The 24,846-nt window shown below is 40.0% G+C and overlaps 1 protein-coding gene across 1 annotated transcript in view; it reads right to left on the bottom strand.

The window, feature by feature from the left end:
• The window catches only part of LOC111147958 (dynein axonemal heavy chain 6), a 247,580-nt gene that overhangs the window by 135,017 nt on the left and 87,717 nt on the right, over positions 1-24,846 (bottom strand). Inside the window, exons 30-36 of the mRNA XM_022504259.1 lie at positions 23,983-24,150; positions 22,955-23,103; positions 21,178-21,285; positions 17,758-18,313; positions 16,836-16,958; positions 13,102-13,284; positions 12,407-12,550 (exon numbers count right to left, since the gene is read on the bottom strand). Coding sequence (XP_022359967.1) covers positions 12,407-12,550; positions 13,102-13,284; positions 16,836-16,958; positions 17,758-18,313; positions 21,178-21,285; positions 22,955-23,103; positions 23,983-24,150 — 1,431 coding nt within the window. The remainder of the gene's footprint in view (positions 1-12,406; positions 12,551-13,101; positions 13,285-16,835; positions 16,959-17,757; positions 18,314-21,177; positions 21,286-22,954; positions 23,104-23,982; positions 24,151-24,846) is intronic.

The raw sequence follows: 24,846 nt of genomic DNA, 5'->3' as shown, positions 1-24,846 counted from the left end.
GGCGTGGGAGTGTCAAGGTAAAATGATGGCAGTGGCAGCTCACATTTTCGAGTCACCTTCTATCTTGCTTCAAGAGTTGTGGTGAATTAGCCATTTGCTTTACTTAGATGGTTTAGAATTTCACTCTTGACCCCTTTGGCTTCTTACCCAGCCATGACCAGTACAGACTTCACCGCTCTCATGCCAAAGTCGTAGTGATCCTGCTGAGAGAGCTGTTCACTGCAAAGCTTATACATCTGTGTCATTTTTCTTGCTAATATTTTACTGGATTCAAATCCTTCCGAATATAGAATTACCTGGAAGGGGAAAGTACAATGCAATGCTTCTTATATTGTATTGACAGCGATATATAAGCATAATACCAATGTATGCAAAATCTATGTTAGGCATTATACCTCTCCGAGTTGTTACATCATTTAACAAAGAAATTTGAAGATTGAAAGGAAAAGGGTTTTCTGTATTACAACAAGGTGAAAGATGGGATATTACACAGGGATGCTTGAGCAGTGATTCTGTTTCCTTTCTATAGATAAAGATGTGGCCTTAGTGACATTGGGTTCAAGAAGAGTAGAGCCCCCTGTTTGAAAATGTTCATATCACGGAGGCTGGATGGTGTTGTAAGGCCTGTGTACAAAGGCAAGACTTGAGTTTCTCCGATTAGACACGAACACCACCTTGTGGACAGAATCAGTGATAGCTGGGTGTTCCCTTTAGGCCTTCTGAGTATCAAGGGAAGCTACACAGATTTGCAGCCTTCCTCTGCCCTAAGAGGCTACTTGGCTTCTGACAAATTTCTGCATTCTTGGTTAAATAAATTGGATGATGACCTTGGAGGTGAGTGTGGAACCTTTCTTCAATCCACTACCTACTCAAATCACTGCAGCTGGCCTCAGAATCGGGATATGAAATGAGGTAGACAATTAAATTCGTCGATTTATTTCAGATTTAGGGGCCTACTATATTCCAGATACCATTCTGGGCACTGGGGATGTAGCATTTACACACACACACGCAAAACACCAAAGCATTCTGTGTGATAACAGTCACATCCACGCTGAAGAGTAATGTGTAACTTTTGCCAGGGTGCAGTCATAAAGGAAGCTTCCTCCTTCAATAGAATCAAATAGTAAGTAAAACATGCTTAAATTTTTTCTGCTTTATAATGTGAAGCTCACCTCTGCAATCAAAGCATAATTTGGAACCATCATTGCAAAGGGTCTAAACAGGGCTTTCAAGTTATCTGGCAATTCGGTTCTGCCCGCGTATCCAGGATTCATTGTGATAAAGGCTGCACAAGTCATGACCAACTTGATTTCCCGCCCTTCAAACATGAATCTAGACAGCTGTTTGAAAGAAGGAGAAAATACAAGTTAACACTTCTCTAGATATTTGGAAATTCTTTCACATAAGCACAGCTTGAGTATAAAACGTGTATATGGAACATTCAAGCAAAGACTACCAGCCCAGTGAATCCTGCTGTTGGACAACCCAGAACGTTTCTCTCCTGATTCCGTACTACCCACCCCCAATCTCTGCTGGGCTCAGTAGTTCCTACTTTTTGCTTCTCTGCCCCTGCTTTGCCCAAATTGTCCCTTTCTGGCCCAGTCCTATAATATTTTAGGCCTCAACCTCTTTTGCTGAGACTCCTCAATTCAAGTTAGATGCAATGGCCCTGAAACCTTCTCCACCCCTACTTTCTCCCCAGGAAATTCTAAGGGGATCAGAGTCCTTGAGTGTGAGAGGCCCCACTGTTGGGGCGGGCACCCCGCCTCCACTCTCATTCAAGGGCAAACACTGCCAAGCATCTGCTGCAGATGAGGTACAGGGTTAGGTGTGGAGGTGGGGAGCTGAGGAAGACTCACACGGGGGGGCCCCCAAGAAGCTCCCAGGCCTACAGTGTGGCAGATATGGAACCTGGGGCTGAGCACTACAACAGATGCCCCACTGGAGGTGTGTGCAAAGCCCACAGGAGGAGCGGGGAATCGCTTCTTGCCCTTTTGGCTAAGATCAAGTGTAGGAGGAGCGGGAAAGCCGTCTTGGCCTGAAGAATGAAGAAGGGCATTTGATGTGGACAAGCAGGGGGAGCCATCTGGTCAAAGGGAGCCATGCATGTTCAGGAAATGACCAGATACTCACTATACTAAAGGGTGAAGTTCCAAGAGGAAAGTGTAGCTAGGCCGAGGCCTGAGCATCAAGAAGAGTCTTACCTGCTGGGCTAAGGAATTTAGACTTTTGTCCTGTGGTTAGGGGGAAGCAGAGAACAATGCTGGGAAGAGTGATAGGATCAAAGGTAGCAGTGGGGAGGCTGGACAAACTATAGAGGGGGAATAAATAGGGAATTATTATTGAACAAGTGACAAGATCCAGATTTATGGAGTTACCATCAGTGATGAGAGGCATCTAGCAGACAAAATTAAATGGACTTGATGATGGCTTAGATTCTCGGGTTGATGATAATGGGGGGATGGGAATCCAAGATGAATGCCAGGTTTCTAATTGGGCCATGGGAGGAAGGCATTATTAGCAAACACAAAGAATACAGGGAAGACTAGGAGATGTGTTGTAGCCAGGAGGAGAAAATGCTGGGCAGTAGTACAATGGAGACCAGGCCTGTGGCCATTAAATAGCTGCTGTGCTATTCTTCATCTATTCCAGGGGATCGATTCCACTCCACCCATCTCAGATGTCTTCCTCCCTTCCTGTTATCTCACATTAGTGCCCTACAGTTGGCAGGGCTTCTGTCCTGCCTCCATTCGTGTTAGTCCTTCTCTCTTACTCCCCATGCTCTGCTCTCAGCTAAATGCTCAGCAAGGTAATAGTAACTTATGAGTTATGCTGTATCTGGAGGTCCCTGCATTTAAAACGGGCCTCCTCTGAGGATGTGGGAGGCAGGAGAGTGTGTAGTTGAAGGAGCTCAGACTTTAGGGTCACATAGATTTAGTTATCTTGGTTTGTGGTGTCCCCAGAAATATTTTTAATTTCTTTGAATCCCTTTCATCTATAATCTTGGGAAAATGCCTTCTACTTAATGTAGGTGTGGTGTGAAAATGAAATAAATGAAAAGTACAATGCCTTGTACAATTTAGTGACTCATTGAAGTCCAATTTCTGCTTTCTTTTTACTTGTTCTATAATTAGCTTTTTTGCAGAGGTGAAAATCAAAACATTTAGCAACTCTTTATCAGGGCACCTTCCAGTGAGAATGGCCTCCAACCCTAGAGCTACAGCTGGGTCCAGAGCACACCTCTGCTACACCAGGATGAACTCTCATGGCTGGATCTAGCAAAGAACCGGTGCTCTTTAGGAAAGGGACAAGGTAGTGGTGAGGGACCTTCTAGGGACTCAGGGCAACAAGTATTTAAATACTAAACAACTGGCAAGCCTGTTGTGGTTTGTATAGGCTGAGAGCCTTGGATTATGCAGGGCTCCTCTTTTATTTTTCTGCCTGCATTAGGCTGAGCCTGGGGCCGTGATGAAGGCAGTGGAGTCCATAAGAGGTGCAGGGGAGAAACCTAACAGAGAAGTAAATGTCAAAGGCAAGAACAAGAAGGGTGAAGAGGAAAACTGGAGGTCGAGCGTACAGGGACAGGGTGTGAGCGGATGCGTGAGCACATGCATGCAGGGAGGTGTGTGTTGGGGGTGGGAAGAACAGAGTTCCTGAGGGGAGAGACTGAGTTTCACCATCTCTGTATCTCCAGGTCCCCACAAAGCATCTGACATATAGTTGTTTCTGTGTTACTTGGATGAGGAATTAATTCAATCAGCTATGTCTTATTGCTGTAGTCCTCACCAATTATACTGGAAACATGGGTAGACATGTTAAAATTAGCATTGTTCTTCCTAAAATGCAACATGCTGTCAGCTATTTACAGACCTAAGAAATGCTACTCCCATGGACAATTGCCTCATACCTTACCTTTGCAGCCTTGGCATTCCTAATGGTAATAAGTTGCTGTGCAATGACCGACAAAACTTCTATGTCAATTCGATTAAATTCATCAAAGCAGCACCAGGCCCCTGACTGTGCCAGACCACTGAAGAAGCGCCCCATCATCTGAAATCGAAATACTGCCGTTCAACTTTGTGTTTTATGTTTACGTTAGGTTTATGCTTAGTTTTATGTGAATGCTGGGCTATGTTAGAAGTTAGTGCCTTTTATAAGAGGTCCAGACTTTCTTCCTTTGTAGGTCTGCTGTGGGGCCTGATAATTTGCATTTCTCACACAAGTTGCCATGTGATGATAATGCCGGTGGTCCAGAGTTAAGACTTTTGAGAAACACTGCTCTAGAATTTGGCTTTTCGAAGAGAACCAGTGAGAGCTGACATCACCCAGGGGATTTGAGAAATGCAAAATTTCAGGTCTTCCCCTAGACCTCCAGAATCAGAATGTGCACTATGAGATCTTCATGTGATTCACAGGCACAGTAAAGCTGGAAAAACACTGCTTTAGAAGAAGAAAGCTGAAAATAAATCAAAAAACGACCTGTTAATCCTGATGCTTGGAATGTGTTCCTTTTTTTTTTTTTAAGTTGTTATTTAAATTCCAGTTAGTTAACAGACAGTGTAGTATTAGTGTCAGGTGTACAACTTAGTGATTCAACAATCCCATCCATCACACTGTCCTCATCACAAGTGCCCTCTTTCATCCCCATCACCTATTTCACCCATCACCCTACCCATGTCCCCTCTGGTAACCATCAGTTGATTCTCTATAGTTAAGAGTCCGTTTCTTGGTTTGCCTCTCTTCCCCCCACCCTTTGCTCATTTGTTTTGTTTCTTAAATCCCACAGATGAGTGAAATTATACGGTATCTGTCTTGGAATGTGTTCCTGTGAATGGCAGTGCTCATGATGTATGCATTAATTCTTCTCTATGAGCTTGATTATTCCATTAAATTCCATTATGAATCATCCTTGATATTGTAAGTACTATATAATGGGTTTACATTTTTATATTCAACCTTCAGACAAAGCAAAGAAGGCATAATTATAGTTCTAGAATAGTGCAACTTCATAAAACTTGACATGGTAAGACAAAATTATATAAACTAATGAAAGAAAGTGAAGCTGGAACAAAAAGTTGGAAGGTTATATCTAATAAAATCGTGATTTCATAAGTTGGCAGATAATACAGATACTGTAATAGACACAAATTCTTATAGATAATAGCAGTCACTAGAAGTAAAAACAAACAAACAAATACAATCAGAAACCTGATCTCTGGAGAGTAGAACTGGGTGATGTGAATCTGTTATTTTTAACTTTGGATCTTTCTATACAGTTCGAATTTTTCCACATGTAGATATTTCTTTAATTCAATTTAATTATTTTTTAAGATTGTATTTATTTATTTTATAGAGAGAAAGCAGGAGGGAGAGAATCCCAAGCAGACTTCGGGCTAAGTGCAGGGCCTGATATGGGGCTTAGTCTCACGACCCTAAGATCATGATCTGAGATCATGACCTGAGCTGAAAACATGAGTTCGACCCCTAACAAATTATGTCACCCAGGCGCCCCAATATTTCTTTAATCTTAAAGGGCTAGTGTAATAGATCCTTATGAACAAGGTAGAGTATAAATAAGAATAAATATTTAAATTTCTTACCGTTGAATATAATTGGTACTTTAGGGATCATCAAACTACAGACCTCAGCTATCTCTGGCCTGACACCTGTTGTGTGGACAAAATTTTAGTGGAACACAGCCATGTTCTTTCATGATATATTACATTTACATATAGTACGTGGCTGCTTTCATGCCACAACAGCAGAAAGAATGACAAGTTGCAAGCTTAAAATATTTACCACTTGGCCTTTTCTATAAAGTTTGCTGACTCCTACTCTAGAGTCGAAGATAAATGAATCATGTATATGCATCCTGTAGCTTTAAGTGTCACACAGCACACACTTGAGCCTTGGGGAGTGCACAGCTCCCAGGAATGACTGAGCCTAAGTGATGACTACCTAATCATTAAAAGATGGATTCGGAGGTATAAATTCAAATTTTGAGTTGAAAAGATTGAAAACAACCAAAATTATTATGGACCCCCCAAAAAATCACTATCATAAAACTTGACATCTCTCTGCTGAGATAATGAGGTCACTTAATAGTAGTGGGAGCACAAAGGTGAGGTGTTAGGGAGCATGAATTCTCCCCTAGATTGCTGACAGCAGTTTCCCAAACTCTTTCCTCTGCCACCTGCTCTGAAGGGAGAGGGGTCACCTTTCCTGATTATCCCCTCCCAAGATTTTCTAGTCTCTCATTCCTCTTTTGTTCTGCTCCTGTAAAACTACTTCCAGCCGGGTGCCTGGGTGGCTCAGTGGGTTGAGCCCCTGCCTTTGGCTCAGGTCATGATCTCAGGGTCCCGGGATGGAGCCCTGCATCAGGCTCTCTGCTCAGAGGGGAGCCTGCTTCCCCCTCTCTCTCTGCCTGCCTCTCTGCCTACTTGTGATCTCTTTCTCTCTCTCTCTGTCAAATAAATTAATAAAAATCTTAAACAAACAAACTACTTCCTGCCTGTGTTGCACTCCCACAGTTTTTTGTTTATTAATAAAAAGACATCCCCAGTAACTTTTTTTTTCCCCCTAAATTTTGAAAAAAGGAGCAGGGTTTTTAAAGAACATGTCCTATGAAACACTGACTTGCCAAGATGCTTCTGAACAATAAGTATTATTTACTCTGTAAAAATGAATGAATTACAGTTTACCTGGACAATTTAAATGATTGTATTCTAAATGTAGACATTATATAAGCATTCATGTAACTTTCAGAAAAATGAGACTATCAGCTCTGTGTGTTAGTGGCCAAAAGGCACCCATGGTCAAATATATTCCAGATTTGCTGAATTAAATAAAGCTAAACATATTTCCTAATTGGGGGACTTCATAAAGTGTTTCATATGTTACTTTGTGTTGAGAAAACCTGAAAGGGGAATAAGGCATAGGGGTCCTGTGACCAAAAACTTTGAGAACTACTGTACTAAAAAATCTCACCGTGAATTCTCACCTCCTACATATTTCATTTTCAATAGACATCTCTCTGAGTTGCTCATCTCTTCCTGTAAGCTTATTCCTTGTTCTTAGATGTCCCTGCTATTGTATCTTGTATCTCATTTCACTTTTTTCTACTTAGTGACATGAAAAGATTTTTAATTTTGCCACCATTTAGTAGATCCCTCAATGGCCTTGATTCCTACCTGGACCATTCAACTCACCTTGGGTTGACTCCTCTCCCATGTTCTCTTTATCCCACTCTGACCATCCCTTGTCCTATTCGTTTCCCCCCTTGCTTGCCATCACCCCTTGTCAGGCCATGTCGCAAGTGAGTAAGCCCATAAGGCACTTCACGGTAGTGTTCAGATGCTGGACCTGTACCTTGTAGTCCAAACCATCGGAGCAGTTGAAGACCACACACTGGATGGCAAGAGCTTTAGCTAGGTCTTTGGTCGTCTCTGTTTTCCCAGTGCCAGCGGGACCAGCCGGCGCACCTCCCAGGTCAAGCTGCAAAGCCCCCATGAGGCAAAGGTAGCAGCGATCCTGAAGAAACAGAGAAACTGTCATTGTTGAAGGGAACCGACTCAATTTATAGATCCCTTCCTTTCTATGGGAGAGGGTCATTATTTTTTATGAAAGAGTTTACAGCACTTGAGATTTACTCAAAGATTCAAGCACATGATTAATGACGCACATCTCTGCTTCACAAAGATGTACTCATGGCAGATCCTTTGAAGAATTAAGGTTGGAGGGAAGTTTTTTTGTTTTTTTTTTTTTTTTGTTTGTTTTTTTGGCTGGAACTTTTCAAGACTATTTGTTTTTAAAGACTTTACTTATTCATTAGAGAGAGAGAGAGAGAGAGAGAGAACGAGCAGGGGCTGAGAGATAGGGAGAAGCAGACTCCCCTGCTGAGCAGGGACTCCCCCGACTTGGGGCTCAATGCCAGGCCCCTGGGAATCATGATCTAAGCTGAAGGCAGATGCTTAACCAACTGAGTCATCCAGGCGCCCCTTTCCAAGACTATTTTAAGAGAGCACGTGTCACGTTTAACCTGTCATCACTAACTTACCGTGAGAGGAGTAATAACTAATCTTGGGCATGCACCCAAATACTCGTAGCCATACGTGTACTGAGAGAGTGCCATCCTAGCCACGCAATTATCCAGATCTACATCCCAATAATAGCGCAGTTGTCTCTGCCAGTCAAAGGAATCGATCTCCTCTACCTATGTGATAACAATGATAGGCATATTAGATGCACTAATTTCAGGAAGAAATACATGATTTTGCTTAAATAAAAGTTACCTTGGCTTGAACAAGTTCAGTGACTATGTCTCTTGCATGTACATCAATTGTAATTAAGGCAGTTATGATGTTTCTGTGCAATTTTGGAAGACTACCTCGAACTATCACCGCCAGGGCATTTAATCTCTGCAAATCAAAAGAAAAATTGTCATAATCAATTTTCAATAATCAGCTTACATATATAATTTTTTTTACCATTTTTTTCTATTTTTTGCTATTAAATTTGGAGTAGACATTTGCCAAGACAATGTTTCTAGAGGAGATTGTCCTCCCTAAAAATTAAATATAATTAAGGAAGTACTCCTCATTTTCAGGGGTAGTTTTTCCTCTGATAATCAGAAAACCTGAACATTTTAAATAAGCCAATAATTGATTCAATGAGAGCATTTTTGGGCAGATTGTGCTCCCAATTTTCACCTAAACAGTTCAATCTTTTTCTTTTTAAAATTTTTTTTAAATTTATTTATTTGAGAGAGAGTGAGCCACAGTTGGGGGCAGAGGGAGAGGGATAAGTAGGCTCCCTACTAAACAGGGAGCCCAGTGCAGGGCTCGGTCCCAAAACCCTAAGATCATGACCTGAGCCAAAGGCAGCCACTTAACCAACTAAGCCACCAGGCGCCCCTATGACATGAAATCCTATGAGGTCCTCAAGAGATAGGTTCTTTCATCTCAAGAAACTTGTTTCTCCCCTTTTCTGTTTCAAAGGTAATTTAAAAAAAAATGCAAACTTACTTGCAAGTAGAATTAAATTTGGAGTTAAAGATTAGGCATAGTTGTAAAATGGCATTCCTGAACTATAGCTTAAAAATTCTTATAGAATGGTACTGGATTCAGTTATTTATTGTTTTATTGTTAGCTGTCTGAGGATTTTCTAGAATAGTAGAAAAGCACATCTTGAGCCTAAGAATAGGAATCCTGGGGTTTTCCTGGATTGAATAATCTTCTGTGAGAGATATCCAAGACCTACTAAATACAAAGTCTCCTTAAATGTTGCAAACCATTATAATCCTGAGATTTTCCTTTGTAAATGGTCTTTTCCTCCTATTTTTATAAGTATTCTTATAAATATCATACAAATATCAAGGTAGTGTTCCTAAGGAAACCTGAACATAAATGGTTTTTATAAGAACCCCAAAGCTTTGTAAGTCAGGTCAGAGTATTAAAATTTCTGAAATACGCGACTTGCATCAGCCACATCAAAAAAACGTACTGAGATCATCTTGCACAGCATTATGTTCAATGCCACCCTGTTAAACATCTCACCTCGAAGTTTACTTTCTCAAACTCCTCCAGGGCCTCTATGTGATTAACACCTTTTCTTCCCAGACACTCAGTCAAATCACGGCACCACATGATTTGAGAAATGGTCAGGATCACCTGCATGGAAACACTGTTCTTAAGTGTGTGATGCATCTCACCAGAAATGCACTCAGAGGTAGAAATTTAAGGAGTGTGTTACTTGAGAAGGGTGGCCAGCAATCACCCAGGCTGTCCTTGGTTTCCCCTGATAGTCAGCCATGGCAGATTTGCACAGGCGACGCAGAGACGTAAACATGGCTTCCTCCACTTTACCAAGCCATTCCTCCACGTTGCCCCGGGCTTTCAGGCCTTTTCCCAAGCTAACCTAGAGAAGAGTCAGAGCAATAACAACATGTTCAGTGTGGCACTTTCCAGCCGTACATCTTCTGTACTTCTATAACAGACCCCTGACACACTGAAGATTAACCACAAATACTAGAACCTTCTATTGATATCCCACTCTACATCTCTACTCTTTTTTTTTTTTTTTTAATGCTTCCCTTTGGAGCCAAATCCCTGAAAAAAGGAGTATATGCGACTACACTGACTACATGAATTCCCTTACTTTCTTTTCCTACTTACTGCCATTTGATTTTTGGCCCCAACTCTTCCTCTAAACCTGGTAAGGTCATTAAGGTTACCGATGTTCTTTCAGTTGTCAAGTCCAAATGATATTTTTCAGTCCTACACATACTTATTTCTTAGACTTCCAGTGACCTGACTGCCTTGCTTGTCTGGGTCTCTTAGATCTTCCACTTTCCCTTTAACTTCCATGTTTTCCCTGGGTCCTAGCTGTGGTCCTCCCCTTTCTCTTCTTCTGCATTAGTGATGAGCAAATTCTTTTGCAAGAGAGTCAATTCTGGACAAGTAAAATGTTTATAAGTTCCTGCCACTCTTGTGGATACATTTCCTGCTCTAACTGGACTGAAATCCTCAGCATTTCCCCACACATTTCCTCTGTAAGGAATGCTCTCCCTTCCATGTCTCTGCTCCATGTTCTTTGGCTGCTTCTGTGTATGTGTGTGTGTGTGTGTGTGTGAGAAAGAGAGAGAGAGAGAGATAGGTAGGTAGGTAGGTGAGGGGGTAGAGAGAGAGAGAGAGGGAGAGAGAGATTTCTCTCTGTGAAGTCCTGTGGTTCTCCACAGTTCGCTAATACATTCACTCCCTCGGTGTTTACTGCACACCAGGCATTGCGCAGTGTCCTGGATACACCACTGCCAACAATGACAACTAACACTTTCATAGCACCTGCTGGGTACAGTTCTGAGTAATCTACACAGAATTATATGTTTTACACACACACACACACACACACACACACACACACACACACACAATTTCAAATACTATTTGAAAATCCTCAGCATCTCATTAATCAGGCCCTGTTACTATTCCTCATTTTATAGATGGGATGGGATGGGACCTGGTTCCAGGTGGCCGGCAGTAGACCCAGTGCTCTTAACCAGCTCACTCTTCTGCCTCTTGTGAAGAGCTAAATAAGGCTGGGCTCCAGTTACCTCCACTCTGTTCCCAAGAACAAAGCACACACCTCTGTTACCACACTTACTGTGGTACTTTTCAATTGTTTGTTTGACTATAGCTCCACTAGACCCCTTTGCGGGCAAACATCTCATCTTCGTTATCTTTGAAACTGCTGAGGCCGCAGAGTACGATGCGGTAGCCCGTGATGAACACTTAGAGTGACAAGAAGTACACTTCTACCCTCTACCCTGGAATGGCAACAAAGCTTTCCCTATAAAGAATCATAAACAAAAAGCACCTTACCCGTTCTCCTTCTGGTGACAGCATTGCTAAAATATCATTAGTGTAAATCTTTTCTGGCTCTCCTTCCACACCAGGAATTTTTCCTTCAGTAGGAGGCATGACAGCAAATTCAAGCTTTGAAATGGAGTCAAAGCATTTCCTTAAGTGTGGCTGCACAGCTTGGGGATTTCGTGTCTGGGCCAGAATCTCCAGAAGCTCATCATTTGACAAGAAGTAAAATCTGGATTAAAGAAAATACTTAAAATATAACTTGAAAGTGTCGACATGAAAGATAAATCCTTTAGCCATATCTCTTTCCCAGTCACTGATTTCCTAAACTTCCAACCTTCTGGTCCTGGGTTTCCTGGGAGACCAGGTGTCTCTACAGCCCTCAGGGAGACTAGAGTGGCTGCATCTCAGACATCTAGAATTAGTGCCTGACATATAAAAGATAGATACTTTTCAAAAAATTATAAAAAATGCCAGCTCTTCCTATGACCCTGATTTGTTCTAGAGTAAAGATATAGTATTTGTTTTCCCTAGAACCTAGCCTTAGTACCTTACATGTCCCTACTTATTTTTTTTTAAGATTTTATTTATTTATTTGACAGATAGAGATCACAAGTAGGCAGAGAGGCAGGCAGAGAGAAAGGAGGAAGCAGGCTTCCTGCTGACGATGCGGGGCTCGATGCGGGGCTCGATGCGGGGCTCGATGCGGGGCTCGATGCGGGGCTCGATCCCAGGACCCTGGGATCATGACCTGAGCTGAAGGCAGAAGCTTAACCCAGTGAGCCACCCAGGTGCCCCTATGGTAGGGAGTTTTAATATTCTTTTATACCTTACTTTCTTCGTATGGCTGGAGGAGGATTATGAAAAATTTTAATATAATAAGTGCTCTCTGTGGTTTTAAAAAGTGAATAATTTAATAAATTCTTTTAGTGAAGGATTTTTATTTGTTGTAGAACTAAGTCTTTCAAAATTTTAGTCTCGAAATTTAATTTTAATGATTCAGAGTTATTATGTTAAAATGAAATTTATTTGGTTCTTACCCTGGCATCAGGATTATCATCGAATTGTGTTCTAATAAATGTATCAAAAGAATCCCAGTAGGTTTCAGTTAGATTACCACCCAAAGACCATAAATAACAGAATACGAAAGTCTGACATAGAATTGTATTCAGTTTTGTTTGTTCCTGAAAAAACAAAGAGAAAGAGTTTTAGTATTTTATTTGTTAATATAACAAGAATCCTTAAAGTGCAAAGCCTGAAGATTGTTTTCTTTTGTTGAGACACATGCATTTTAAAAAGGGCATGGTATATGTTTCTTAGAGTTGACTCAGTAGTCCACAGAGCAATGTTTTATACAAGTACAAGATAATGAATGGCAAGGGATATGTAGAAAAAAGCTCAAGGTTGTCTTTCAGTGGACTATTATCACTTTGTTTACACCTGCATGAAGATATATTTAATCAGCTGCTAGACAGAAACATACTGGGAATGTGTTGCAGAATGTGTTGCAGACTATAGGGAATTTAAACATTGAGTACAAGAGTAAACTATAGGTTCTCTGATATTCCTTCCAACTTTGAGATTCTATGAATCTATTTACAATCATTACTCCTTTAAAAAATTAACTTGAAAATCAAATGATCATTTTATAGAAAATTTAGTTATCTATTTGCAAAGCATCTATACAACAATCTCATTTTCCTAGCTTTATAGCAGGGAGAAAAACCTTTCATACCATTGTCAAATTAACTCCATCCTTCCCAAGTATCAAAGACTCCAATAAGCAGCAGAGTGTAGTAACTTTGCTGATGTCCACTTGTGGGATTGCTTGGCCACATTTTTTATTGATAAAATGTAAACCATCATCAACATAACGTTGGAAAAGATTCAGTATATACTCTTGGGTGTCCTCATTCAACTGAAAATCATACAAACAAATGATATTTCAGTAAGACCAGATGAAATATGCAATTAAATTTAGAAATGAATTAGTTTAAATCTGTGTATTACAATATATTCTGTGACTTTTAGATTAAAGGGTAAAAACATCACAAGATATAAAACAAATTGAAATTTTTAAAAATCTGTGCTTTGGAAGAAACATATGAGGAGATTCTGGGTAGTGGTAGCAGACAGTGTCCTATATTGTGAAAATGCCAAAGACTTGACCTGGAACTAATAAGCACTTACAGCAATGTTACAGGATGCAAGGTCAAGATAAAGAAGTCAATTCCTATATACTTGCAATGAATAATTGGAATTTGATATGGAAAATATAACACCATTTATATTAGCACAAAAAATTAAATACTTAGGTGTAAATCCAACAAAATACGTACAAGGGCAAAGTAAGGAAAACTACAAGACTCTGATGAAAGTAGAGATGACCGAAGTAAACAGAAAGATATTCAATGTGTATGGATGGGGAGATCCAATATTGTTAAGATGTCAACACTTCCTAACTTGATCTATAGATTCACTATAATCTGAATCACAACAAGCAGGTTATTTTGTGTATATCAGCAAACTAATTATAAAGTTTATATGGATAGTTGAAATACCCAAAATAGCACATTGTTGAAGAACAAAGTTGGAAGACTGACGATATCTGGACTTTAAGAATTACTAAAAAGCTACAGTAATCAAGACAGTGTGATAATGGCAAAAGAACAGACACATAGATAAATGGAACAGAATAGAGAACCCAGAGATAGACCCATACAAATGTAGTCAACCATCTATCACACAGGAACAAAGGGAATCCACTGAAGAAGGGATGATGTTTCCTTCCTTCTTTCCTTCCTTTTTAAAGACTTTTATTTATTTATTTGATGGAGAGATAGAGAGGCAGAGCGGCAGGCAGAGGGAGGGAGAGAGAGAGGCAGGCTCTCTGCTGAGCAGGGAGTCCCGCGTGGGGCCTGATCCCAGTACCCTGGGATCATGACCTGAGCTGAAGGCAGATGCTTAACCAACTGAGTCACCCAGGCATGCGGGGATGGTGTTTTCAGTAAATGGTGTTGGAACAACTGGACATCCATATATAAAAAAACATGAATGTAGACACTGATATTACACCTTTCACAAAAGTTAACTCAAAGTGGATCATAGACATAAATGTGAAAAGCAAAACTATAAAACTTCTAGAAGATAACAGATAAAAATCTAGATGACCTTAAGTTTGGAAATGGGTTTCAGATATAATGCCAAAAGCTCAATCCATGAAAGAAAATCTGGTAAGTTGGACTTTGTTAAAATTAAAAACTTGTGTTCAGTGAAAGACTATTAAGAGAATGAAAAGTCGGGCTGGGAGAAAATTTTTACCTGACAAAGAACTTGTATCCAAAAAATTGCAAAGAACTTGTAAAGCTCAAAAAGAGTAAACAGCCCAATAAAAATGGAGCAAGATTGAGCAGGCACCTCACCAAAGGAGATAAACAGATGACAAATAAGCATATGAAAAGACACTCATGATCACACATTAGAGAAATGCACATTAAAACAACGAGACATACCTATTTAAATGGCAAAAAGCTAAAACACCAACATCATCAAATGCTGGTAAGGATGTGCAGCAAGATTTCTCATTCATCGCTGGTGGGAGTGCAGAATGGTACAGCACTTTGGAAGACAAACAGGCAGTTTCTTAGAAAGCTAAATAAAATTTTACCATACGGAGACAGCTGGGTGGCTCAGGTGGTTAAGCGTCTGCCTTAAGTTCAGGGCATGATCCCAGGGTTGTGGGATTGAGTCCCGCAACAGGGCTCTGTGCTCAGTGGGGAGACTGCTTCTCGCTCTGCCTCTGCAGCTCCCCCTGTTCCTCTCCCTGCTTGTGCACATGCTCTCTCTCACTCTGTCACTCTCTCTGACAAATAAATAAAGTCTTAAAAAAAATTTTTTTTTACCATATGATCCAGCAATCACACTCCTAGATATTTTACCTAAATGAACTGAAAACTTAAGTCTACACAAAAACCTGCTCACAGATGTTTATAGGAGCTTTCTTCATAATTGCCAAAACCTGGAAGCAATCAAGATAGCCTTCAGCGGGTGAATGGATAAGCTTGGTAAATCCATACAATGGAATATTACTCAGAACCAGAAAGAAATGAGCTATCAAGCCACAGAAAGACATGAAGGAAACTTAAAAACATATTATTAAGTGAAGAAGCCAATTTGAAAAAGCTACATACTGTATGATTCCGATTACTTGACATTTGGAAAGGACAAAACTATAGAGACAGTAAAAAGATCAGCGGTTGCCAAGGGTTGGGAGGGTATGGATGGATGAGTAGCACAGATTTTAAGTCAGTGAAATGATTATGTATGGTACTGTAAGGGTGGACACATGACATTACACATTTGTCATAACCCACAGAATTGTGTAACACAGAGAGTGAACCCTAACGTAAACTATGCTCTTTGGTTAATAGTAATGTGTCAATAATGTTTTGTCAATTTGAACAAATCACTTTTAACAAATATACCATAAATGGGGGATGTTAGTAGGAAAAACTATGTTTGGAGGGGAAGGAGTGTATGATAATGCTCTGTACTTCCCATTAAGCTTTTCTATAAACCTAAAAGTGCCGTAAGTAATATAGCCTTTTGATTTAAAAGAAAAGTAAATTTGCGAAGGTTTAAAATCTTATAGTCATGATGAGTTCTCGATTCTGAGGCTTATTTTCTTTTATAATGTGCTCTGAAACTAGAACATATTATTGTTCCAATGTTGATGCCTAAGAATGAAAAAAACAATTGTTTTCTGTTTCATCTTTGCAGGGGGAGAGGCAGAAAGAAGATGGCTCTCTGGAATGGGGGCTGGGATGGGGGCACAACACTTCAAAAGATCCCTTGTTAAGCTAAGGCAAAGAGGACTCCTATTTTAGAATGGAGAGGGTACAGAAGGTGATATAGACCTGAGTAGTTCCATATAATAATTTGGAATGTCTCCTCTGAGATTAGAAGACATCTTGGGTCAGAAACCTAAGATTGGGTGGGAGGGAAACTCATTTTCTTTTCTCTCAGAGATGTTAGTGGCTCTTACAATCTAAAAACAATGACAGTGCCTGGATTAAAATGTTCTTCATTGTGATTCCTTCTCATTATCCCAAGCCGTCTGCAAAGTCTTTTTTAATGGCCCAGCCCGTTCTAGCTGTGTTTGGGGGACTTAAGGAAGCGTTTGTGCTTGCAGGCAGAGGAACCAATCTGGGGAGAAGCCAGGCAGAGTGGCCAGGAATCAGAGCAGCAAGGCAGTGGGGCAGGCTGAGGTAACAGATAATGAGGATGGATCTGGGGAGGATATAAACATTTCTGGAGGCTCTCAAGAATTCTTAGGGACAGGCAGTAGGTTCAGTATTGTAATTTCCCTCCATGAAGCTCAATGAGGTCTCTTAATTTACTACAGTTTGGGCAGGCAAGGGCCTCCATCCTGACAGACGGATATGTTATGGTGTATCTGGTTGTACTTACTGTTTTAGAAATACTCTTCATCCATGTTTTAACATAAGGCATCCATTTCAGTTCTTCAGGATCCACAAACACCATTCCACATCGACTGACTGTTGCAGGAGAGGCAACCCTTAGATCTTGCACCTGCAATTGAAGGAAGTTGAACAAAAAATAGCTAATAGTACTTCCTAATTCTTCACCTTTAATGCTAATGGATCACATGTTTAAACTTAACACTGAAAGGCTTTGTAGGAAAGGGAGACAGACAGCCTTAAGTAATCAAAAATGGAGGAAGAAAGGTAAGTGAGGCATAAGGTGAAAAAAAACCCTAAAGAGGATAATGCCAAATCCTTCCCATAAGGATTTGGCATTATCCTCTTCACTTTTGTCTTCTTCACTTTTTCATTCTTATATCGGATACCAAGCTGAATGCCTAGCACACGGTAGGCATTCAATCAATGTTTGATGAGGTATTGTCCAGAATACCACACAATTAGGTCCACAATCCTTTTCCAATCCCTTCACCAAATATTCATACCACAGAGAGATAATTTATCCATAGTAAATATAGCGTTTTTTAATTTAAAAAAAATTTTTAAATAGAATTTTTTTTAAACTTGGAAAGCATTTCAAATCATGTAACATCATCAATATATTTATTAACTATCTCCAAAAAAAAAGGAAACAAGTGCTGAGGAAGATAGAATTTATTGTATTTCCTGTTTATAGAGAGACAGGAATATTTGAGAGTCTTTGGTTCTCAGGATGCACACTCTACTATGAAAGGACAATTTGATAAGGATGTAAACAATTTAGTATGTGAACAAAACACCATGGTAGGCCTTACAGATAGTAAACGATTTATCAGCAAGAAAAAAAATATTGATGATAGCATGCCAATCTAATGAATGATTTCACACCACAGTAAGACATATGTATTTACCTCAAAAAGCATGTGGATTTGAGGTGTAAGTTTGATCCTCTCACTGTTAGCCAGACAAAGCATCTTGTTATCATCCAACACTGTATTCATATTTTCAATCCAAAGAGCATCCACGGGCCCATCACTGATGATCCATTTATGGTCTTCTGAAGTGTCATTCACAGCTGCCCGGACACTTAGTGCCATCAGACCATCTTTCCACTCCAAGGTTACGTTATTAACTTCGCCGTATAATTCACCCATTGTAATTGATTTAGGATTAAGAACATAAGTTTTAACTGGTTGGTAAAAGGGATTGTCTATACCAAGTTTTCGCAAATTCCCTAAAGTTTCTGCTAGTATTTTGTAAACTGTGGTCTTGCCACCTCCTGTTGGCCCAACTAACATCACACCATGTCTTACCAGCATAGTTTCATAGAACTGTATCACTTTTTTAACCATACATGCCTCAGGCTGAAGATTCTGTCTATTCATGACATCTATAATTGTTGACTGCAATATACCATAATCATGTTCTGGAATTTGGACTCCAGGAAAAAGATCAGATATGATTCCACTGAAAAAACAAAAATAAAATAATTGATCATTGATATTTCTCAATATTTATTACAATCATTGATTACAATGAGTCTTACTTTTCCCCTTAATCTTTTCTTCTGAACATGCACAGTACTAGTCTGTCTTGTGTGTTATACCAGAATCTAACATTTCTCTGAATTGTGTATGATTTTTTTTGTTTCTTGTACAGTAGACAAATGGTCTTAAGTATATTGGGAACTTTTTGAGGTAAGGAATATCTCTTATGTTGTTTGTATTGTCCACAGTACATGGCATAGTATCAAATATATAGAAAGTGATTAATTTATCAGTTTATTTTTAAAATTATATTTATATCCCAATTTTTTCCAAAAGCATTTATGCATGCTTATTACTATATGGATATTCAGAAAAATAAGATAGAAATAGAAATAGAAACTAATAGTAGGTTTTAAAAAAAGGAATAAAAGAAAAATTAACTGTTTCTGTGAGAAGCAGACAATATGGGATGTTTCTATGGGTAAAAAAAGAAGCTAAACCCCTACCTCATACTATATACACAAATACATTTGAGATATAATAAAGATTTCAATATAAATGACAAAAATACTAGATGAAAATATAACATATATTTTGCAACACTGTGGTGTTGCAAATAAATTGCAAATAAATAAGAAAGTCTCTATTTTTATTTTATTTTATTTAAAAAATTTTTAGATTTAAATTTTAGCTAATTAGGGGTGTCTGGGTGACTCAGCTGGTTAAGTGTCTGCGTTCAGCTCAGGTTATGATCCCAGGGTCCTGGGATTGAGCCCCAAATCAGGTCTCCCTGCTCAGTGGGGAGTCTGCTTCTCCCTCTGCCCCTCCCCATGCTCATGTTCTCTCTCTCTTTAAAATAAATAAACAAAAATCTTCTGAAAATAAATTTTAGTTAGTTAACATATAGTGCAATATGGGTTTCTGGAGTAGAATTCATTCAGTGATTCATCACTTACATACGACACCAGTACTCATCAAAACAACCGCCTTTTTTAATACTTATCACCCATCTAGCCCATCCAAGAAGCTCTTTCTAATGAAGACAAGAAATCTACAACTGTTATTTAAAAAGTTGATAAAGTGAAAAAATAAAAACAAACAAGCAAAAAACCACAAACATGTGTGAGATAAAAGGCTTTAGAAAAGTATTTCCAATTTTTATACCAGATAAAGTTTATGATTTCTTACAAATCAATAAGAAAAAGAGAACAATAGAAATATGCCCTAAAAATAATAAATATAAATGACTAATGAACCCAAGAAATAATGCTTAATGGCACTAATAATTAAAGAAATGCATATTAAAATAGTGTATGACTTCTGGTCACTCTCTGAAACATTCAAAAGGAAGTAGGTATTATCATAAATCATTTATATAAATGTAAATATCTACATTTGTCCAATATCTACATTGGACAATATCCTAATAGAATCTATCTAAATTAAAAATATCCATACTCTATAAAACCTAGGAAATTTACTAGAATCTTATTATAGAGGTATCACAGGTGTGTAAAGATAAATGTATAGGAATTTTCATCATTGTGCTCTGCCAAAGGGGAGTAGACATGTGTCTACTCAGAGGATCTGACAGGGGACAAAAGCAAATCAGAAGATCTGACAGAGGACAAGAGCAAAGGGAACTCCAACATAGTCATAAATGGACATCCCAGGATGAAAAATGTACAGCAGGGTAATGGGCAAGCAGTGCAGATTAGAGCAGGAGGACAGAGGGCTCTAAGGAGACAAATTTGGTAGAATGTTTTATATAATTGAAGGTCTTTTCTTTTTTTAAAGGAGATTTACACATACCCTGAGAGAATTTGGAAATAAATTACTGATAAATTTGTAGGAATGTAGGTACAGAATTAAAAAATAAAAACTAAGAAAATTAACAGATGTAGGGAAAGGATAATAAAAACAAGGGAAACATAGCTCAGCTGTGGATACTATTTATATAGCTGTAATAAATTATGGGAACCCTGGACATTTAGCTCTAGTTAGATGGCAACGTAACTGCAGGGGGAGGTGAGAGGTCCACATGCATACCCTCATCTCCCGTTTACTCTATAGAGCATATCTAAAACTGAAAAATCAAGAAATAGCATAAATACAGTACTTAAAACTATGGAGGGAAATAACAAAACAAACAAGTAAAAGAATTGAAAAATGATTGCCTTTAGGGAAGTGGGAATTGGTAAAGGGCATGGAGCTAGTTTCTCATGAGACTAATTTATTATACTTTTTACAACTATATACATAGATGACTTGGATAAACATAAAACTTAATAGTAAAAGTAGAAATAGATAAAAGCCCTCACATTTATATTAAGCCCCAAACCTGGTTTTTTGGGGTCAGGAATTTCTCTTAGATCAGAACTTGTAACCAAATGCTAATTCGTACACAGCCTAATGACCAATATTGTGAAAAAAAGAAATGATGGGTGCTTAAGCTTTAGGATCTTTATTTTAAACTAGTATTTTTTTTTCTGTTTTAGGTAATTATACTGTTGGTAGTGGTGGTATTTTAAATTATTTTTATTAATATATAATGTATTATTTGCCCCAGGGATACAGGTCTGTGAATCGTCAGGCTTAAACATTTCACAGCACTCACCATTGCACATACCATCCCCAATGTCCATTACCCAGCCACCCTCTCCCTACCTCCCTCCCCCCAGCAACCCTCAGTTTGTTAAACTAGTATTTTTAAAACTGTAATAAGTATCTCCAGAAAAGATGAGGATGTTATTTTCTTGTTAGAGACAGACATAACTGAAGAGAAGACTATCCTTTACTTCCACCCAGCCGCTATGCCTTATTCTGTAACATCTAGAAACTTACCTGAACAGAACAGCATCGTCTGTTAGGAATTTTGGCAAGTTGGAGTCTCGTAAAGCTCTTATCAATACCACGTCTTCACTTAGGTCTGGATTCTCCCTTTTTAAAGACCTAAATTTAAAGGGATGATTCAGATGATGTTGCAAGAACCCAGTACTTCTGAGCGTGATTTTCCAAACCTGTAGGTTAGGGAGTCTACTTGCAAAAAGCTGTGGAAGGCACCCCCTGTGGATTCCTGCTAAAGGAGAGAATCATTTTTCCTTACATGCCCACTGTCCGTCTCCATCAGATCACAGGACAGATCAGGCACTGGCTACAGGCTTTGAGAATGACAAAGGTATTTTTTCAACCTCCCTGCATCAATCCAGACTTTATTCAACCTGAATTTACAGCTTCCCAAATAAACCATAATGATTCACATCGCTGTGACTTTCTTTTCTCTCAGCCCAGAAAGTCCTGCTTTGCTCTTTTGACACCTCTTAATTCTCCTTCAAAACCCAGCCCGGTTACTCTCTCCTCCAGAAAGCTCCTCTGTGGCCCTCATCAGCAAACCCTGGGCTTGACCCTGTTATGGCTGTCCCCATGCACTGTGTCCTAGATGACTGTTCCTGTGTCTGTCCTGCCCGCTGGACTGTGGTTGTGTTACTGAAGTGCAAGTATATCTGAACCCCTCAGTGTCCCTGGTCTTTACATGGCAATCCTATAAAAGGGTAAAATGCTGTATCTGGGAGGTTGAAAGAAAGAACAGAGTAGGGCAGGGAGATTTGTGCAGAGCCTAGGGGCCTGGAGAAGGGGCCCTGGATGTGTGGAGCCCAAGCTAGTAAGTTATGGCCTAAAAAGAAGGACTAGAGAGAAGGTAGATTCCCTCAGAGACTCTGGATGAAGAACCCCTCAGAGGTAGAGGTTTCAAGAGGTTATAAAGGGAGAAGTTGGGGCTTAAAAAGAAGAAAACTAGAAAGCTGGTTTACTAGAAACTACAAAGCGGCTAGGGTTGGACCATACCGGAAAGGCAGAGGCGGAGCCTAGGACAGAAGCCTGGACTGAGGGCACAATGAGGAAACCGAAGTTTCTCTCAAGGCTTCAGGCTTTCTCAGGTGACGGTATGACTTAACTTATTGTATGTGCATAACGAACAGTGCCTTTTAAGTCTAGTCATCCTATCTCACGGTGGTAAAGGCTTTTGTAGCTAAAACTCAAGTCAAATAAGTCAAGCAGAGAAAGTCAATTATCATATGGCTTCACTTACCTGTGGAGCATAAGGAATAACATGGAGGCCATTAGGGGAAGGAAAGGAAAAGTGAATTGGGGGAAAGTGGAGGGGGAGACAAACCATGAGAGACTGTGGACTCTGAGAGACAAACAGAGTTTTAGAGGGGCGGGGGTGAGGGAATGGGTGAGCCTGGTGGTGGGTATTAAGGAGGGCACTATTGCATGGAGCACTGGGTGTGGTGCATACACAATGAATCTTGGAACACTGAAAAAATAAAATTAAAAACAAAAAACAAAAAGCAACCCTCAACGTATGCAGTGAGTTCAGGGGAAATGAAAGCTAGCTAAAGCCTGGTTGAGAGACTCCGGTTCAGTTTAGGGCCAACTGGGACTACCCAGGAGGAGAGTGGCCCCGTTTGGCTGCGGCGTGGGAGTGTCAAGGTAAAATGATGGCAGTGGCAGCTCACATTTTCGAGTCACCTTCTATCTTGCTTCAAGAGTTGTGGTGAATTAGCCATTTGCTTTACTTAGATGGTTTAGAATTTCACTCTTGACCCCTTTGGCTTCTTACCCAGCCATGACCAGTACAGACTTCACCGCTCTCATGCCAAAGTCGTAGTGATCCTGCTGAGAGAGCTGTTCACTGCAAAGCTTATACATCTGTGTCATTTTTCTTGCTAATATTTTACTGGATTCAAATCCTTCCGAATATAGAATTACCTGGAAGGGGAAAGTACAATGCAATGCTTCTTATATTGTATTGACAGCGATATATAAGCATAATACCAATGTATGCAAAATCTATGTTAGGCATTATACCTCTCCGAGTTGTTACATCATTTAACAAAGAAATTTGAAGATTGAAAGGAAAAGGGTTTTCTGTATTACAACAAGGTGAAAGATGGGATATTACACAGGGATGCTTGAGCAGTGATTCTGTTTCCTTTCTATAGATAAAGATGTGGCCTTAGTGACATTGGGTTCAAGAAGAGTAGAGCCCCCTGTTTGAAAATGTTCATATCACGGAGGCTGGATGGTGTTGTAAGGCCTGTGTACAAAGGCAAGACTTGAGTTTCTCCGATTAGACACGAACACCACCTTGTGGACAGAATCAGTGATAGCTGGGTGTTCCCTTTAGGCCTTCTGAGTATCAAGGGAAGCTACACAGATTTGCAGCCTTCCTCTGCCCTAAGAGGCTACTTGGCTTCTGACAAATTTCTGCATTCTTGGTTAAATAAATTGGATGATGACCTTGGAGGTGAGTGTGGAACCTTTCTTCAATCCACTACCTACTCAAATCACTGCAGCTGGCCTCAGAATCGGGATATGAAATGAGGTAGACAATTAAATTCGTCGATTTATTTCAGATTTAGGGGCCTACTATATTCCAGATACCATTCTGGGCACTGGGGATGTAGCATTTACACACACACACGCAAAACACCAAAGCATTCTGTGTGATAACAGTCACATCCACGCTGAAGAGTAATGTGTAACTTTTGCCAGGGTGCAGTCATAAAGGAAGCTTCCTCCTTCAATAGAATCAAATAGTAAGTAAAACATGCTTAAATTTTTTCTGCTTTATAATGTGAAGCTCACCTCTGCAATCAAAGCATAATTTGGAACCATCATTGCAAAGGGTCTAAACAGGGCTTTCAAGTTATCTGGCAATTCGGTTCTGCCCGCGTATCCAGGATTCATTGTGATAAAGGCTGCACAAGTCATGACCAACTTGATTTCCCGCCCTTCAAACATGAATCTAGACAGCTGTTTGAAAGAAGGAGAAAATACAAGTTAACACTTCTCTAGATATTTGGAAATTCTTTCACATAAGCACAGCTTGAGTATAAAACGTGTATATGGAACATTCAAGCAAAGACTACCAGCCCAGTGAATCCTGCTGTTGGACAACCCAGAACGTTTCTCTCCTGATTCCGTACTACCCACCCCCAATCTCTGCTGGGCTCAGTAGTTCCTACTTTTTGCTTCTCTGCCCCTGCTTTGCCCAAATTGTCCCTTTCTGGCCCAGTCCTATAATATTTTAGGCCTCAACCTCTTTTGCTGAGACTCCTCAATTCAAGTTAGATGCAATGGCCCTGAAACCTTCTCCACCCCTACTTTCTCCCCAGGAAATTCTAAGGGGATCAGAGTCCTTGAGTGTGAGAGGCCCCACTGTTGGGGCGGGCACCCCGCCTCCACTCTCATTCAAGGGCAAACACTGCCAAGCATCTGCTGCAGATGAGGTACAGGGTTAGGTGTGGAGGTGGGGAGCTGAGGAAGACTCACACGGGGGGGGCCCCCAAGAAGCTCCCAGGCCTACAGTGTGGCAGATATGGAACCTGGGGCTGAGCACTACAACAGATGCCCCACTGGAGGTGTGTGCAAAGCCCACAGGAGGAGCGGGGAATCGCTTCTTGCCCTTTTGGCTAAGATCAAGTGTAGGAGGAGCGGGAAAGCCGTCTT

The sequence above is a fragment of the Enhydra lutris genome, unplaced genomic scaffold, assembly GCF_002288905.1.
Source record: "Enhydra lutris kenyoni isolate GAN:26980312 unplaced genomic scaffold, ASM228890v2 scaffoldscaffold18, whole genome shotgun sequence".
Classification (NCBI taxonomy): Eukaryota; Metazoa; Chordata; class Mammalia; order Carnivora; family Mustelidae; genus Enhydra; species Enhydra lutris.
This window is presented reverse-complemented; position numbering and strand designations above follow the sequence as displayed.